General features: G+C 37.7%; 2 protein-coding genes across 2 annotated transcripts; both read right to left on the bottom strand.

Moving 5' to 3' along the window:
• Positions 1-6,246: 6,246 nt before the first annotated feature.
• Positions 6,247-8,243, bottom strand: LOC147854834 (geranylgeranyl pyrophosphate synthase, chloroplastic-like). The gene is made up of 2 exons (XM_087331259.1): positions 7,000-8,243; positions 6,247-6,718 (listed from the first exon to the last, which is right to left on the bottom strand). Coding segments are annotated over exons 1-2 (1,218 nt in total). The 5' UTR covers positions 8,217-8,243; the 3' UTR covers positions 6,247-6,717.
• A 6,509-nt stretch (positions 8,244-14,752) lies between these two features.
• Positions 14,753-15,342, bottom strand: LOC147854833 (small ribosomal subunit protein uS9-like). Its single transcript, XM_087331790.1, has one exon. It carries the CDS (start codon positions 15,304-15,306, stop codon positions 14,872-14,874), a length of 435 nt encoding a protein of 144 aa, XP_087187916.1. The 5' UTR covers positions 15,307-15,342; the 3' UTR covers positions 14,753-14,871.
• Between the last annotated feature and the right edge of the window lie 3,349 nt (positions 15,343-18,691).

The following is an 18,691-nucleotide window of genomic DNA, read 5'->3' as shown; positions in this document are numbered from 1 at the left end:
AGATGTCTTGATTCTTAAGAAGCATCCCAAAGGTATGCATGTGATACAATGCAAATATTGCAACCATAGATTGAGCCATGCGTGATATTCTTGAGATTCGACATCCGTAATATTCGTGGTATTCGAGAATAGAAAATGGCCCTAAGAATATTATAAAACCATTCGTTTACATATACATATACACACATACATACATACACATACATATATACACACATACACACACATATATATACATATACACACACATACATAGATACATATACACACACATACATATATGTGTACACAGACATACATCAATAATTAATTAACTCATTAATATAATGATTAATTTACTATTAACTAATTAATTCACTTAAACATTAATTGATTCACTAATACATTAATTAATTTACAAATACATATCTTAATTCATTAACACATTAATTAATTCATTGGAAAATATTAGTTAATTAATTAATAATCAATTAATGCATTAATAATTAATTAATTAGGGCTTTGGCAAAACTTAGGGTTTCAGTGAAACTCTGAATTTGTAGCGGACAACAGGATGTAGGATTAGGTAGAGCATGAGAGGGAGTCGATGACGCAGGCCGAAAAGAAGAAATTTTGTCGAAATTAGGATTATGACAGAAATTAGGGTTTTCTGTCGAAACCCTAATTTCTGGCCGAGAACAGGATATAGAGGGAAGCGAGGGTGTAAGTAGCACGCAGAGGGAGTAGGGTGAGGCGTCTTTGCTTCCTGTTGGCCACTGTTCACTCGCTCGTAAATAAAACACAATTTTTTTTATTTTTTTATTTTTTTATTTTCAAAAAAAAGAAGAAAACGAATATATTTACGTGTATTCGTATTCCTATTCGTATGGATTCGTGGGGCAGGCCCCACGAATGCGAATATTTCAATCTATGATTGCAACCATACTTATGTTGGTGGTTCACAATGGATTAGAGTCCACTTATTGGGATTGAGAGTGAATCAATATATATAATATAGAGCATAGTCAATCCAATCCAACTTGTCAATCCAATCTAACTTCGAGATGATTTACCATACAAGCTTGATTGAATCATTCTCGAATGCGAATGCACGTATGATACATATGGTTCATTCTATGACTACAACGATACACATTTATTTCGTCTTTTTGTCCCTTGTACATTTATTACTGCATGATAGGGTTCAAGAATATCTACATTTTAGATGATAAGCACACACATTGTAAGCAATATCATTATGAATTAGATGATAAACATGCACTTAGATTTAACAATATTGCCACATATTTTGACAATGATTTTCTTGGCCAACGAAAATTTCTTTTGGCCCATAAATCTTACCTTTTCTTTTGTATTCGATCAATTATAATATAATTGAATTTTCAAGCAAACTCAAAGATCTAGTAGACCAATCAAATCTATATGCCAACAATTTAAGGAAAAGGAAGGGAGCAAATTAGAGGGAATTTGATGGGCAACTGTGTTGGCCTCTATGCCTAAACTGTTATTGCCCCCAAGCAAAGGACATGAGATTGATATTAAAAACTAAAAAAAGATTCCAAGTGATTAGTGGTTAATCATTAGATTAGAGATGATAAAGTGACTACATAAAAATACTCACACAAAATAATATATTTAAGAAAGAAAAAATTAATCCGCATAAAATAAGCACTCGTCTTCACGTTGAGGGACCTAATCTCCATGTTTAGTTCCTCATTTACCTTGTCCGGGTGCCCTCTTGAGTCCTTTTCACGCACTCCCTTCCCTTGATATATAAAGTTTGGCTTTGGAGCTTACAATCAATAACGGCAATACCAATGCCCAACACTGGTGCCAAAACATGAGTTGCCTTGAGGTGCTCCGTACTAAGCACAAGTCTTCATTTCACCCTGATTTCTCTCTCCTAGTTCAAGTTGTGTATTAGGATGGACCGCCATATACCCTCGTGAGAGTGGTTATGAGGCACTCTCGAGCTACCAATAGTTGTATACATAGATTTAGTGAACTCACACTTCCATGTTTCATTTAGGTTTAGGGTCACCTAAGCCTTTAATAGGGCTTGAGCGTTAAACATATTGAGATTTAGGACACACACTGACATTTAAGGCATACAGTAATAAGAAAACCACAATTCAATGAGTTGAGGTACACCACATAACGTATACTAAGATATTAGTGTTCGGCTTCAAATGAGCACTTGGTGTTGATTTCATGTAATATATAAAGGAAAGGAATGAGAATGAGAATGAGAATGAGAGCTCTAGCATAAATCTAGGGGCAAAGGAGATGTAAAATGCACAAATATGACATTTATAGTCTTACAAAAGTATTAGCTCCTTTGACATTGGGGTTGCCATTAGGCTTTTAACTTTATTTTTCTTGTGTCCTCTTTATCTCACACTAACATCCTTGGTATCAATGTGGATATGTTCGCATTGCTACATAGGGCAAGTACGTAACATGCATTGAGTAGGAGTCCTTCAATCTTATATTGCCATCCCACTTGAACATTTTACCTTTGTTCAGCAACGTGTACAAAGACTTAGCCTCATGGGTCTAATGCAAAATTCAAATATGATAAAAGGCACACATGTCCAAAAAAGCATCCCACTTCCTTACCTCTTTTTATAATGTCATTTACTTTTGATAAAGACGTCTTCCAACCATACAACCTACACAAGTGCTTAACCACAAGTATTTCTGATTGCCTAATGAGTATTTCTAACCAAAGAAGGGCAATTGTGCATCTTCTGGTTTTCAGAGCATCTTTTCAAAATCCACAATGTGTTCTAACATTGATTCTACACCATGTATTCACATTTAAAGCTTCATACACCACCCTTAATGGGAATATCGTCTAGAAATGGCATGGTGATATCTGGCATGTAATCATCCAACACCTTGATGTGGGCTACTAAGTTAATAACCCTCTATCACAACAAGCACATTCGCATGTTAGATCCTTTCTAAGAAGGTGAAGAAACATATCAAATGGGCGACGAACCTGTCATGGGCACTTGCTATTGAATCTATTAACCGTGATCCGAAACATTGATGACAACAAGCACAATCCACAACCAACCTACAATGGTCTCAATTAGTTCACTTACTAAAATCAAGTAACGTATTATATTCTTAATAAATGTGGATATGGATGTGGATGTACATGTAAAGGTAAGGTTTTTTAATCTCAATTTTCCTTCTTCATTTACAGTAGACATTCGGTTAAGTGCGTGCCCACTTAAATGTGCCATTCTATTAAGTGCGCTTTTTATAGAGGTCAAAATAGAGATCATAAAAATTTCATTATTTCATGATGAAATTACATAAAACCAAATTGAAACTATATTCTAAACATTCAAAAAACAACAAAATGATCAACATTTAATAAAATTGATGTTGTGAACCACAAAATGAATTGAACTTAGATCTTGCATTCCTACCATTGCATAGGTTGGGTGAGGGTCAATGAAGTGAAAACTATCGATTGGTTAATCAATTAATAGCTCATTATGTGGACTCATATTAGGGGAAGCTATTAATTGATTAATCGCTCATTATGTGAGCTCACATAAAGGAAAAACTATTAATCGATTAATAGCTCATTATGTGGACTCATATTAGGGAAAGCCATTAATCGATTAATAGTTCATTATGTGAGCTCACATAAAGGAAAAACTATTAATCGATTAATAGCTCATTATGTGGACTTACATTAGGGGAAAGCTATTAATCGATTAATAGCTCATTATGTGGATTCACATTAGGGGAAAGCTATTAATCGATTAATAGCTCATTATGTGAACTCACATAAAGGAAAAACTATCAATCGATTAATAGCTCATTATGTGGACTCACATTAGGGGAAAGTTATTAATTGATTAATAGCTCGTTATGTGGACTCACATTAGGGGAAAACTATTAATCGATTAATAGCTCGTTATGTGAACTTACATAAAAGAAAAACTATTAATCAATTAAAAGCTCATTATGTGGACTCACATTACGAGAAAGCTATTAATTGATTAATAGTTTTTCTTTTATGTGAGTTCACATAAAACAAAAACTATTAATCGATTAATAGCTCATTATGTGGAGTCACATGAAGGGAAAGCTATTAATCGATTAATAGCTCGTTATGTGGACTCACATAAAAGAAAAACTATTAATTGATTGATAGCTCGCTACTCTTAGGTATTTTTGTAGCACTATCTCAACCAAGTACGTGGATCGTTTCTCCTAAACCACATGCCACAATTCAAACTAACGACATCACGCACAATCTCTAAACGATTACAATCTAAAATATGTAGAGAATCAGGCCATCTAAACTATCCACAAGACCTCCCTTCTCTTCAGAATCTTTCTCTCGTATTCATAGCATAAACACCAAAAAATAGACATAAGAAAGAAACGTGGTGAGTGACATGGATTGCAGCAGCGTGGGAGCGATTATAGCAGCAAGGAGGGCCTCAACGATGGCTGTTGGGGTTGGGCTTTCTCAAAATTAGAACAGGAAAGAAAAAATTGGGATTTTTTTTATTATTACTAAAAAAGCCCTAAATGCGCAGCTCGGTTAAGTGCGCACTTTTCCCTTGCGTTCAAAGTGCACACTTAACTGAATGTCTACTGTATATGTGATGAATGCACCAATGTAAGAGGCACCAAGAAGGGCTTTTTCTCTCAACTTATTCACTAATTTGTTACAAATATATCGACATAAGAGGTGTCACATAATCTTATACTATGTGACCCCTACCTACTTAAATTAAGCCATTCTATTGCGATAAACATTCCAAAACCACTCTAATCTATCCCTTCAACCCCACAAATTCAATCTTGAACAAATAATAATAAATTCCTTAATACATGAAGGGTCATAATTCATGTTATTAAAAATCATTTTCAATATAGCTTATTTTATTGCAAAATATTAGCTTTTCACTAGCATTATTGATACGTATATATATTAATTATGGCTTAGACTAAGTCTATCCAACATAATCTTAGAGCTTTAATGGTTTTTCTTTTACCTAGTAAAAGTCAAGATATTGTGATCTCGACTTACCATGGATATTCGAGCTTAGTTTAATAACCCTTGACGATATGATATGTATGAAGTGTAGTTAAAATATATTGATTAGGAATTGGCAACGGCTTGGATCAAGCCTAACTGAACCGTTAAACCATTTTTAACGGTTTGGCAGTTTGGTGGTTCCGTTCAGTTTAGGCTTGAGCTTCCTTAACTGGTTTGAGCTCAGTTTGGGATGGCTCAAACTGAACCGACCTGATTTGGGCCAAAGTGGTTTCCAACCTAATTAAGGCTTAATCGGCTAGACTAAACCGGTTCCTAAACCGGTTTAGGCTTAACTGGTTTGGCCCAGTTAAGGCTTTATCAACTAGGCTAAACCGGTTTTGGAACCGGTTCAGTTCAGGTTTGGAAACTCTCAAACCGGTTAAGCAGAAACCGAACCGTTGTCGGTTTTTAATTTATCATTGACTAGATGATAATTATGATTAAATCTTTATTCCTTTACATCTTTTGCTTTAGAAAATGACTCAATGACTCGAAGCCTAGCAAGAACCTCATCCACTGAGCTCAGCTCTGCATAATGAAATATAAATAGAATACCATCGACCTTTCACATTTTCGTATTGTGTCAAAACATGTCAATGACATTGAGCATAAAGAAACGGTCAAATACAACGAGATAAACAACGGTAATCAAAGACAAAATACATTACACAAACTGAACACAAAGATGAGTATAGGCCATGAAAACACAAAACTGAGAAGAGGACTTCATTTTCAGAAGTACCAATATCCAAGTTTGTTTGGGAGACCAGAATGAGAGGAATTTAGGGCCATTCTAGTGCAGAGGGGGGGATGTTATCTTTCTCAACTAATTCTTTGTGTACACCTACCTACATATGGATGCAGTAATTTACATCCTATAAGAGATTTTAAATTTCTTGTTCTCGTCCTCATTCTTGCCATTGCTAAGTCTGATGAACAAGAATTTTTTGCACGTGCCTAAGCATACATTGTAATGGGTAAAAATGTCATAGAAGAAGAAAACACCTGCATTCTACAATATTCCAGTGAAAAATAGCCTCTACTGTGAGAATCTGATAAGAAACTTGATATTGTAGCCATAACATTTTTTCAAGGTAAACCAGTAAGTATTCCACGAGAGCCAGACCATAGATAGGATTTTGGAACATAGTATGCCTAAAAGAGAATAGTGAATCACAATCTAGGATGACAACATTCAATTCATATTTTGGCTATCCTTTGGGCCATAAAAGAGATGGAAATTTGTTCAGCTTTACAATGGCATATAATGAAGGTATTTAGATTAATCGTTTCTATTGAACACCATCAACTGATCCTCATAGAGATATACATACATAGATTGAGCTCAATGCCCAGAAGCTGTATCATGCAACCTAACCATTTCTTGAAGGCCAATGTTATTGTGATGAATTCTCCCCAGTTTAACATACCCATACTAAAATGATCCATTGTTTGCAATCAATCATACCATTAAAAGGTATGAGATGAGAGCTACAAAATCAACCAATCACATATTGTTAGAGATAAGATTTCACACAAAAAGGGTGCATAAAGATTTCCAGGGGAGCTGTATTACAAAGAACCCTTCTCTACTCAGCTCTTATACACTTGTGGTGTATTCTCATCCTTTCCAAGGATTTCCTGCATGAAGAGGAGAGCTCCACCAATTAATAAATATTTGTTTCTCGATATAGTGCCATGAGAACCTTGTACTCCTCTTTAGTTTAAATACTTGAGAATTGATTAAGACCCTGTTTAAAACATCTTTAAAGGTGCATAAAATATGAATAAATTAACGCCTTCATTCAAATTGTTTAGCTTGATGTACAGGCAAGATTATTGACAAAAGAAATGGTCTTTACTTCAAAGAAGAAGAAAGACAAATGGAGAAAAGAAAACAAAAAAAATATGTTTTAACTCACTAGTTTTTACGGCTTGCAATATACTCTGTGAGCCCAAACAAAGGGGCTGCTTTAGCTTTATCAAATCCCTCTAGCTGTTTGATGGCTTGCATCTTCAAATCTTGTGCAAATTCCCTAGATTTTTCCAATCCTAATAGCTTCGGATAGGTAGCTTTATCCGCGATCAAATCTTTCCCAGCCGTTTTCCCTAGCTCATCCGACGATCTCGTGACATCCAATATATCATCAATGACTTGGAAAAGCAATCCAGTGAGCCGTGCAAACATGCGAAGCTTCTCGATCTCTTCCTCTGAGGCACCGCCCAAGACAGCCCCGACCACGACAGAGCCTTCGAGCAAGGCGGCCGTTTTGTGCAAGTGGATGTATTCGAGAAGCTCGAGGTCCACATTCGGGTTCTTCTCATTGGAAATATCCACAACTTGGCCGGCGGCAAGGCCTTCGGGGCCGATAGATTTCGCAATCTCCGAAATCGCCCTCACGACACGCCTTGTGGGGACAGATTTAGTCTCAAGGGCAATATGCTCGAACGCAAGGGCCAGTAGGGCATCACCGGCGAGGACGGCTGTAAACTCACCAAACACCTTGTGATTGGTAGGTTTTCCGCGTCTCAGATCGTCATTGTCCATACAAGGCAAGTCATCATGGATGAGTGACATGGTGTGGATCATCTCCAGGGCACAAGCAGAGGGCATGGCCATGGCTTCCACACCGCCAACAAGTTCACAGGAGGCAATGCAAAGTGCGGGTCGGACACGTTTCCCACCTGCCAGTAGCGAGTACCGCATCGCCTCGTGTATCTTCTCGGGTTTCCTCACAGGGACACAGCACTCCAATGCTGCCTCAACCGATTTCGCCTTGCCCTTCATATAAGCTTTGAAATCGAATTCTTGCAGCGGTAGGGTCTCTTTTTCTTCCAAATCGCTGACTTTCGGCTCGACACCGGCAGTGGCCGAGCAGCGGCATGGAGATCTGGCCCTTGAATGGATCCATTCAGCAGTGTAGCAGGAAGAAGAGCGGCTCCCATCCACATTCGGGAACTCACGAAATGAAAATGAAGAAGAAGAGGAGGAGGAGGAGGAGGAATTCTTACACAGGGTAGTAGACCTAGTGATGGAAGGCGAAGAGGGGCCGGTATTATTTGCAGAGAACGCCATAGCCGCAGTTGGGCCAACAGTAGCAGCAGCTGTGGCGATGGCGGACATCGTCATAGTCATCATCTTACATGAATCTCTCTCTCTCTCTCTCTCTCTCTCTCTGCACACAAATTTGAGCAGAGGCAGGAAAGGCCCTCTTTCTTCTTCTTCTTCTTCCATAGTACGTAATATACTCGAATGCATTGGCAAACATTCGTTTCTTATACTACGAATGAAAAACGAATGCGTATTTTATTAAAACATTCATATGTTTTTTTGTTTTACACCTTTTACCTTACTTAACTTTCTTACCTTAAAAGAAAAAAAATCTACCTTATAATAAATAATGAATACACAAGTATGATATTTACCATATTTCGAGGGCGTTCTCCATACTCGAATAATTGAAACATTCGCGAATGCGAGTATGGTTCATACTATGTCTTCTTCTTTTTCTTCTTCTTCTTCTTTGGTCTTGGTCTTGGTCTTGGTCTTGTGTTAGTCGTGTGTGAGTGTTAGTGTTGGTGTTGGTTTTGGGTCCTTGTGACCGCCCGCCCACTTTACAATGGGGTGCTTCAACCAACCCGGCATGTTCCTTGCTTTCTTACCCTTTTGCTATGCCATGCTATGCTCGTGCTCCTTGGGTTACCACTTCGTTATTTCAAGTCAAGCATATCATTGGTACTCTCATCCATGCCCAATCAATCTTTTGATATCCCCGAGTTAGGTTCCCACAAAAATTTAGATAAAGAGATGTGTGTGTCTATGTATGTGTGTATGTGTGGAGAACAAGAGAGAGAGCTCATATGGATGTACCTTAGTTGGTAAGGTTGCCCAATGGAGACAAGGTGGTCATGGGTTTAACCCCTACATTCCACAATGGCATCTAGTGATATATATATATATATATATATATATATATATATATATATGGTGTAATGTAGAGATGAAAAAATTGGGTTTCGAACCCAAGTTGTAGTGTTAGTAGTGTAAACAACCTACCGATAGGGTCTGTCACTCGTTATTATTGTGCTAGAAAAGGTTTCCAACAACATAGTTGATAAACAAAACATAAAGTAAGAATGTGATTCATGACCAGTATTGCATCCACCACATGTAGTGCATAGGTCTCCCTAGATGTCGAAGGATGGATACTAGATAATAAGCGGATAAGAGAATCTTTAAGAAGGCACGTGATCTCTATTTCCTTGTGATTGATTTTAGAGCCTTGTTCCACATACAAAAATTCTCTAGCCATTGCGAAAAGTACCTAAGAGAACTCTCATTATTCTTCACCAAACCATTTGTGTCATCAATGAAATCATTTGTTATTTGGCAAATTCCATGTCTCTAACTCATCTTTGTTAACCTTTTCTTGGACTTGCCAAGTCCATTCTCATCAACATCAAACAACAATGGGCAACCTTGCTTGGAGTGGGAAAAAAATGGCTCAAAGAATCAAGATGTGAACATTTATGTTAATACAAGCAATAACACCATGGAAAAATATATTGATAAACTTAATATCTTCCCAAGAGCTATAACATGCAAAGATTAGAGGACAAAGTTCTACTCTAATTTATGATTACTTTTTGTCAAAATCAAATTTGGAATACATGTGATCTTAATTGGGTTTGGAATCATATGCTTGCCCTTCCCACATTTATCCCACATTGTTTTGAAATCAAGTTGTCTTTATTGCTTTTGGAAGCGTAGTCTTGCTTTTCCATCATTATTAAGCCCTTGCATTCTTCTCATACCAATATGTCGTGTGAATTGAGCTATTTGATTGGCTAGAGCTTTAGCAAATATTTTGTACGAAAAAGTGAGCGTAGTTAAAGGTGTCCAACTTTTATCATTACCCTTCTTGCCTCCTTTATATATTAGCTTTATTATCCCCTCATGGATGTGTGGATATAGGCTTATGTGATGGATGGACTATTGTTGATCAATGCACATGTCTTTGAGATTTTGGAAAACTAAGTGGGGGCTCCATCTAATATTGGGTTGTTGTTGAAGAGAATCCTCATCAACTTTAGCAATGTTCTCCTTGGAAATAGGAGAATCAAGGAATTGCAATATTGGAAGCATTTTATTTCTTGCACAAGATATCCCAATACTCAACGTGGCTAGACATTATAATGGTAAGGTGAGCTCTACAATCAATATGTTCATAATAGTCTAAAAATTTGCTATGTTTTTATGCACCTCTATCGTTGGCCCATCTAAAACTAGTGTTCCATGTGATGTTCACCAAGTCATACAAAACTATGACTTCATACCAAGTTTCCACTTCATTGCAAATTTCGTCTATCCTTAAGGTATTTGCAGCCATATTGAATCCCCAATTAGGATCACGAGAAGGATGAAATATGTTGTGTCCCATAGTTGAGCTTTAGAGGAATTGACACTAGTCGCATATTTATCGAGATGATAGAAAAGTCAAAACTTAATATTGGTATGTCACAAGCTATTTCCAATTGTGAGGAGATGGGTCTCTGTATTTCCAATAGTAAGGGAAGGGTGCAGTAAAGACATCTAAACAAATAAGATCCAGACCTTGATCGCAATATGTGGTTGTCCACTCATGTTGGTTGGACACAAAATTTGTATTTTGAAATATTGTAGATTAACCTCATAAGAAAGTAAAAGCTATGATATTGCATATTTTCTTTATGCCAAAAGCAAGAGTTTAGATACGAAAATTTCCCTTTATCATGAAGTAAGAGATGAATATTTCGGCTTACTGAATGATGGATATGATTGTGACTTCAAAACTGTGGAGCCAAACTTCGTAATTCCATGTGAGCATAATAATTTGATATGAATAAAACATAATAATCAGTGTGACTACTCATCGACTTTAGTTTTTAGGTTCATTAATTCACGTGGAAATAAGCACAATAGTTAGGATGTCAATGGCTTAGCTTTTCACGCATAATGATTGTGGGAGGCAAACGATGTTCATGAGGCAATGACAATACATAATAGAAGATTGATATTAGTTAGTCCCTTTCAGTAACCTCGGAAGCAGGTGCGATCTATCCAAATTTGGAAAACAGTGACCACAGTAACGTTATGGGCATTATGGAAATATCGTTGTAATTGACTTTATGATGCAATAATCATTCATCTCTCAAATGTGATGCTTGAGATATGGGAGAACTTGATGGCAATAGTCCATGGCCAATATGATAATATGCAAGGTTCCCCAAACATTGTGAACAAGAGAAGGAAAATGCTTCTTCACTTATGGAAAAAGTTGCCCCTGTTTACAATGTCAACTCGAGAGCCTCAATGGCACTATCGACTTCCATGGACTCTTTCTTAAATATCAACACCTTCTACAAAGTTCGATATTTGGTCCTAGGATTATTTTACATAATTGTATAGGAAAAGTTGTAACCTCTTGGGCAGCTAGGTTCAAGTTGTAGCCTTTGGGTGTTTTTTCTTAATACTATCGAAGAAAATCTTTTAAAAAAATATTTTAAAAAAGCATAATGAATGTGGGACATCAAACAATGGAACGTTCCTCTAAGTTGGCAAATCAATATGTTGATTCTTACTATTCTATTTAAGATATTTGGCACACCATCATCATAATTGAAATATAGCGCAATGAAAATGGTTGTCCTCCAAATTTTTTTGTTGAGAAGATTGGTTTTAGCTTTAAAAAACTAAATTCATTTCTCATAATATACTTTCATGTAATCTTCTTTATTTCATGGATACTTTTCTTTCTAGAGTTTTAATATGTATTGAATTGTTTCTCTATTTATCATTTTAAACCAAAACACATGTTAAATGAAGATCTTAATGCAAAACGTGTAAATAACAACACTAGAAGTTCGACTCCTTGTTTCAAACTTCAACTTTTTATTTGTCTTTACATAAATGAACTTAGGAAGTTTGTTACGCCTTGCCTTCCATATCACACATCTTTTCCTTGAGAGAGGATCCATCTGATTCCACGAGTATCTTATGTTTACATGAATGATGTCATGTTCATAAGATAAGGAATAGTCACGATGCCCCACTGAAGAAAAAATCAACATGTTGCATGTCAAAATATCCATAGTTTTGGCATGTGATCATAGTTTATATGGTCATGCATGTGGTACAAACCTATACATGTATATGTTTACTATTATTAATTAACGTGTCCATAAGGTGGAGCATTTTATAGGCATAACCTTAGACTAATTCTAATACACATTTTAATGGGCTAATGGTAGGATAGTTGGAAAACTAATGATGTTTGGACTTGGGACAAACCCGTAAGGACTTATGATACATGAGAACAAGTGGTGCTCTAGGAGCCTTAGGTGTTGGGTTATGTAAAAGGGGAATTGTTACCCCCCTCATTAAAGATGTGATGCTACTTCTTCGGATGATCACATGAATAATGGTTCAACTAGTTTGCTAGTTTGAAGGATCTAGAATTATTCGTCGGTGAGGAGGTACTATGGGAGGTTCAATGAAACTTTTTAATGCCCTTACCTTTGATGGTAAAATTATGTTTATGTGAAATACGTGATACATTCTTGGAGTTTGGGCGAAATTATTTCACATGATTTATAGGAAGGACTCTCGATTCCAAAGATTCTCTATCTTCACAAACACTAAATTAAAAAATTTCTCACGAATTGCAAGTAGTGGCGTTTATTCGTGAAGGTTGACATTATTCATGAATGTTGAATGGCGTTTATTCGTGAATGCTCACAACCCTTCAAGAAAAGCTTACAATATTCCAGCTTATCACACACATTATTGTCAACAATGTTTAACTCCTCAAGAAAATCTTGTTACTATAATCAACAATGCTCACAACCCTTCAAGAAAAGCTTACAATCTTCCAACTTTTCACACATTATTGTCAACAATATTTAACTCAAGAAAATCTTGTTACAATTCATTATAAACAACTCTTGACCATTAAACGAGTAGCCCACATACAAGAGTATGGGCAAATCCAACAAGGAACACCCAAACATTGTTATCACATAGGTAAATGGGAGGCATGTATTTTGAGTTTTTGGTTAGCGCCGCTGACCATCAATATATGGTTGTCTCTCATGATATAAGCAAAGAACAAAAAAGGAAAAATGGTTCCATGAATTGAGGAACTTGATTGCTTACAATTGAAGATGGCAATCCATAGATGTTCGTTCACTAATAATTCAGGTAGCTCAAGAATTGTAGTTGATATGGGAGAGAGAACCCAACATGCATCATCACCTTTGCAATGTTTAACACCTCACCTATGTTCAGGGATACAAAGGTCACTGGCATGACTAAATGTATGATATATGTACCAATGTGTATGGTTATGGGCAATCATAATCTCCTTTAAGATAGTATTACAAATCTCTATATCAAGATCACATACATGCCCTTTATGAAAGATCTTCCAAAAAATGATTTACTGGTATAGATGTACAGCCCATACATAGTACACGATATGATTAGGCAATAACATCTATCTCCTTGCTCAATGCATTCATAATCACGATTTTTCACGTATTGCATCAACAGTTTGATACATACTAACATAACCACCATATTTGTATACCAATATCCATCTCCTTGCTCAATGCATTCATATTAACAGTTCGTATCATGTAACTTCAACAGTTTGACACTAACATAACAACCATATTTGCAGAATATTTGTATACCAAGATCTATTTCCTTGCTCAATACATTCATAATCACAGTTCATATCATATTGCTTCAACAGTTTGATACTAACATAAACATCATTAAGTGCAGAATATTTGTAATACCAATATCTAGTTATAGCATCGCTTGATCCTTGATGCTGTTCATCTCAAATGAGACTTCATTTAATATGTGTCAAACAAATCGATTATAACTTCATTAAGCCAATCAATGAGACCTTTGTGAGCCAATATCATAACATAAAACAAGAAGAAACTAGTCTGCAGTGTTCAAACAACAAATGAAAGGAGATTTTCATGAAAAGTAAACTACAGACACGAGAATTCTAGTCAGTTGAGTCTGATATTAGACTCACTGCATATTCATGGCTAGAAAATGCAGGAAAAAAACAAAAATAAAACTTATGTATAGCAATAAATTGGAGGCCATCATTTGCTGCATCCACAACAGTATACAACTTCATTCCTTTTAACAACAAAGTTACACCAAGACCATAAATTGATCAGCATGATATTAACACCATGCAGGATTTAGCTTTATTTCATAAGCAGTAAAAAGCCATGTAAATCAAGGACAGGGAAAATCCAACATTACTTAATGCTTTTCAAAGACCAAACTTGCCGTTAAAATATGCAGGATGGTGCTACTTACTTATTAACACCAAAATACTTTCCATAAGTCTACACTGTGATATCAAGCTCAGGTTTCACAATCAAAACGCATAACAGTATAGTACTATTACTCAAAAACAATTAAGAAAACAATATAAACAATCAAATACAAAGGAAATTCAAGAAAACCATTGATGCGAACATAACATGATAAAACCTCATCAACTTAGCAATTCAAATAGTAATTAGGAAAACAGATTTCTCTGAAAGTGAATTAAACCAAATTCAAATCCTACCAAATAAATCAGAGTAAAGACGGTAAGGAAATTTCAAAAATTGATACAAACTGCATTGCGATTCACTAACATGTTCCGATGTCGCAAAAGCGACAGCATAGATGTCAAACACACCTGTTTTTAGATCAAAACTGAAAAAGGCTAAGAATCCTAACGGTAAGACTTCTGGAAGCGAGAACGCGCACCTCTCCCTCCGAACTTCTTGGGCTCGCAACGGCGGGGATCGGCGACGAGGAGTGTTCGATCATAACGGGCAAGGGTGTCTCTGATCTCCTTCTTAGATACCTCGTCCACGTACTTCTGGTAGAAGGCAACGAGGGCCTTGGCAATGGCCTGCCGAATGGCATAGATCTGAGAGGTGTGTCCACCGCCTTTGACGCGGATGCGCATGTCTACGCCTGCGAAGCGGGAGCGACCAAGGAGGAGGACTGGCTCGTAGGCCTTGTAGCGAAGGATTTCAGGCTCCACCAGCTCGATGGGGCATCCATTGATCTTAATTAGACCCCGCCCGCGCTTGCAATGGCAAACCGCTACTGCCGTCTTCTTCCGACCGAAGCACTGCACAGACTCCACGGCGGTGGCCATGGCTATTAAAGCTTGCAGGTGAAATCTACAAATCCTCGCGCGTAACCCTAACCCTAACCCTAACCCTCAGCAGAGCGCAGAAACTGTGCGATTGAGAGATGGGGAAACAGAGCTTCGGCGCTGCCTAAACCCTAACCATTCGTCCGCGTTCACACCGTCCGGACAAATGGAGACCCATTTATGTACATTATTCATTATCTTTGTGGACATCTTTTGTTGGAAGTATTATCGAAAGAAGCATTTGGAAAAAACTTCTACGATCGATCGGGAGTTTCTCTCATCTTCTCATGGGACTCAAATGTGAATAACTTCGAAGTATCGTATAGAAACGAAGGTGTGCAATATAAAGAGATGGCGAGTGATGAAGCTCTGAGATATGATGAATTTCTTTCGTGTGTAAATAACTGGTAAAAGAGAACAAGATGTATATGAGACACATAATCATGTTAATAATGAAGCCTTATTCGAAGAGGCACTCACAAGTACAACAATGGAATTTACAGTCAGTCCAAATGATGGAATGAGCGCTCTCTCCCAAGCTTCGATCATGAACCTCATTGAATTCAAAGATGAGATAATGGGAATTACAAGGGACGATCGAGAGGATGCAACGACAAGTATCTCTGAAGATTCGTACCCTATAATCGAATAACTTTGATGTGGTTCGGATGATGAGACAAATATAATCTCCGAAGCTTCATATCTAAATGAAAAGTTACTTGCCCACCCATGTGAAGTGGTGGAAACCAAGGAAGTTCAAAACGAAGGCACTATGCCTAGGAAGATACAAAAAGAAATAGTTAAAAAGACTTGGATCATGAACAAGAAAATACACCATCCAAGTGTAGATGTAAAACCAAGATCAAGCAGGATAATGGCACCACACATCTAAAACCTGAGACTAGGACACTGAGGAGTTGGGATGGTTGATGGCATGAAGACCCTCACCGAAGCTTTGGGCCCATGCCACGGTAAGACCGAAGAGAAGGATGTCGATGATGTAGGAATGGATAGAGGAAATAATGTCAAATGTTTAAGGATAGAGACAAGCAAGACAAAGACCAGGATTAAGATTTAAAGGGTGTTCCCTAGGGAACACACGATATATCAAACTCAAGGAATGGTGATGACATGAAAGGTGCAATGAGACAACAACAATGTATCGAATTCGCGAAAGCTCAAGAGGAAGACACACATGGACCTGGCATAAACCCGACATGTCCATATATCAAAGATGAAGAAGCAATGGTAAAAGACAATACAAAGGACGACGAGGCCAAACAAAGTACAATAGTGCACGAAGATGGCCAAGCATGCAAGGAGAAGATGAAGGATGTTCCTCCAGCTGTGATTGTGACATCCAACTCAAAAGAGGACAATATCACGAAGATCAAGGGAACAATGATCAACTCTAACATGAGAGCATACTATGAAAGAGGCCGAAGCGGGAAACATACAACGTGGTCATCTGAAGAACCTAAATGTGAGCATATACTTGAAGAAGGAACTACAAGTAGGCAAAGTCGATATTCGGATGGGGCCTAATGAAGGCAAGAGTGAACCAAAGGAAGAAGGATGGCCAAAGCACCTTGACTAAGGGGATGCTAGGAACAAGGGTGGCGCATGCTTGGTGCATGAAGGGTTATGTTCGATGAAAGCGCATGACGCCACGACAACTAGTTGTGGTGGTGCAAAGTGCGAGCAAAATGTTTGGTGGATTGGGTGGTCTCCATGGCTATGATGGAAAGAATGGTCTTGGTGGTGTTGGAAGAAGAAAGATAAGGAATCATTGGTTTGGTTCTAGGTTAGTCTAGCATAGAAGGTTAGTTTATGGATAAAATGAGAGATTAGGACAAGGGTTAAAGGTTACAACTTGGTGGACAAGGGTTAAAGGTTAATTACATGTTAATCTCGGGCATAACTCACAGTTTGAATTGCTACTATGTTCGACTTTGGGCTCCCTTTGACTTTGACCTGCCTTCAACTCTTGGATACGTTAGAGTCTGTGCTACCTTCGACTCTACAAAGCCTTCAACTCTTACCTACCTTCGACTCTGCAAAGCCTTCTACTTTGACAAACTTTTGAGTCTGGCAATCTTTCAACTTTGATGATCATTCGACACTAACTAGCCTTTGAGTTATCCATCCTCTTTGGTTGAATTCCCTAGTGGTTCTGCTCAAGTAGCACACGTATGCATGTAACTTCACGAGGTGCTACTAAACAACAAGTCGACCTCCTCCTACTCCCACACTTCTACAATGATAAGATGAAGTTGTGGTCTACTTCCAACCCCATTGAGGCTAGAGGATGGTCTCATGTAATGGAAAACCCCCTAACCTAGTTTTGCCAATAGTTTGGGTAATAGTTTGTGATGCATCCCTCGTAAATCCACATCAACCCTATGTTTCTTCCTCTCCCACAATGTTGGCCATGGCCTGACTACCTTGTCATGTGGCAAAGGTTCTCCACATCGTGTTTCAATTGGCCATTATTTTAGCAACCGCACAACCACAAATCCTCAAAAGCCGAGGTGCTTTAGGCGATGAAGATCTTCATCCATACCTACTTTGACATCCCAAACCTCGAAATCAAAGTGGTCATACACATTTTGCAACTTTTGAGGATACTACTAGAAATACCATCACTCGATATACATTAGTTATGTCAATTTAATTATCCAACACGGTGACTAGAGTTCAACCTCAATAAAGGACCAACCCAGTTTCAACTCGTTGGTTTGTGGACCTTCTACCTACCAACTACATACAAGATTTTGAAACAATGATTGACATGTGGATCACAACCCCTTATATTACCTTTAGCAGAACACTCGCTTCACTCTTTGCCAACTATGTCACTTCCACATGGCTAGTAGGCAACTTCAAAGAGTTCTTCACAACCACCACTCATAGACAAGATATTCTACTCCCCCCCTCAATATCTAAAGGTTAGGCTTCCACCATCGCCCTCACCATCCTCCTAATCATCCACCTAACTCACCATACTCCATACTCTAGTCTCACTCACAACCCCCCTCCTTCACAACCACCACCTTCACCCATAATGCACCCCTAGTGTTGTGCACCCTAAAGTGTGCACTCGTTACATGGGGGGGGATGTTAAGTATCTGCCACCCAAGACTCAACTTGTGAAGAAAATGGTCCCAAATATACGCATCTTGTTGAATAGAGATGTTAGAAAAAGGGGATAGAGTAAAACCTAATAGGAAGCTTTTAGCCAATGGACATCGTAGTGTGGAAAGACCCCAAACCCTTTCTAAAAAGCTATAAAACCTAGTGACTTTTGTGGTTCTTCTCCATTCTTGACTTTTCTCCTTTCACTTAGTTTATTAAGAGTTTTCACTCTCCCCCCCTAATCTTTTAT

Source organism: Azolla caroliniana, unplaced genomic scaffold, assembly GCF_043228905.1.
Source record: "Azolla caroliniana isolate FFs.n. ecotype wild unplaced genomic scaffold, voAzoCaro1.0.p SCAF_15, whole genome shotgun sequence".
In the NCBI taxonomy this organism is placed as follows: domain Eukaryota; kingdom Viridiplantae; phylum Streptophyta; class Polypodiopsida; order Salviniales; family Salviniaceae; genus Azolla; species Azolla caroliniana.
Note: the sequence above shows the minus strand (reverse complement) of the source record. Positions and strands in the feature narration are given on the sequence as shown.

Coding starts and splice junctions, on each gene's coding strand:
- LOC147854834 (XM_087331259.1), bottom strand. CDS start 8,216: ATGATGACTATGACGATGTCCGCCATCGCCACAGCTGCTGCTACTGTT.
- LOC147854833 (XM_087331790.1), bottom strand. CDS start 15,306: ATGGCCACCGCCGTGGAGTCTGTGCAGTGCTTCGGTCGGAAGAAGACG.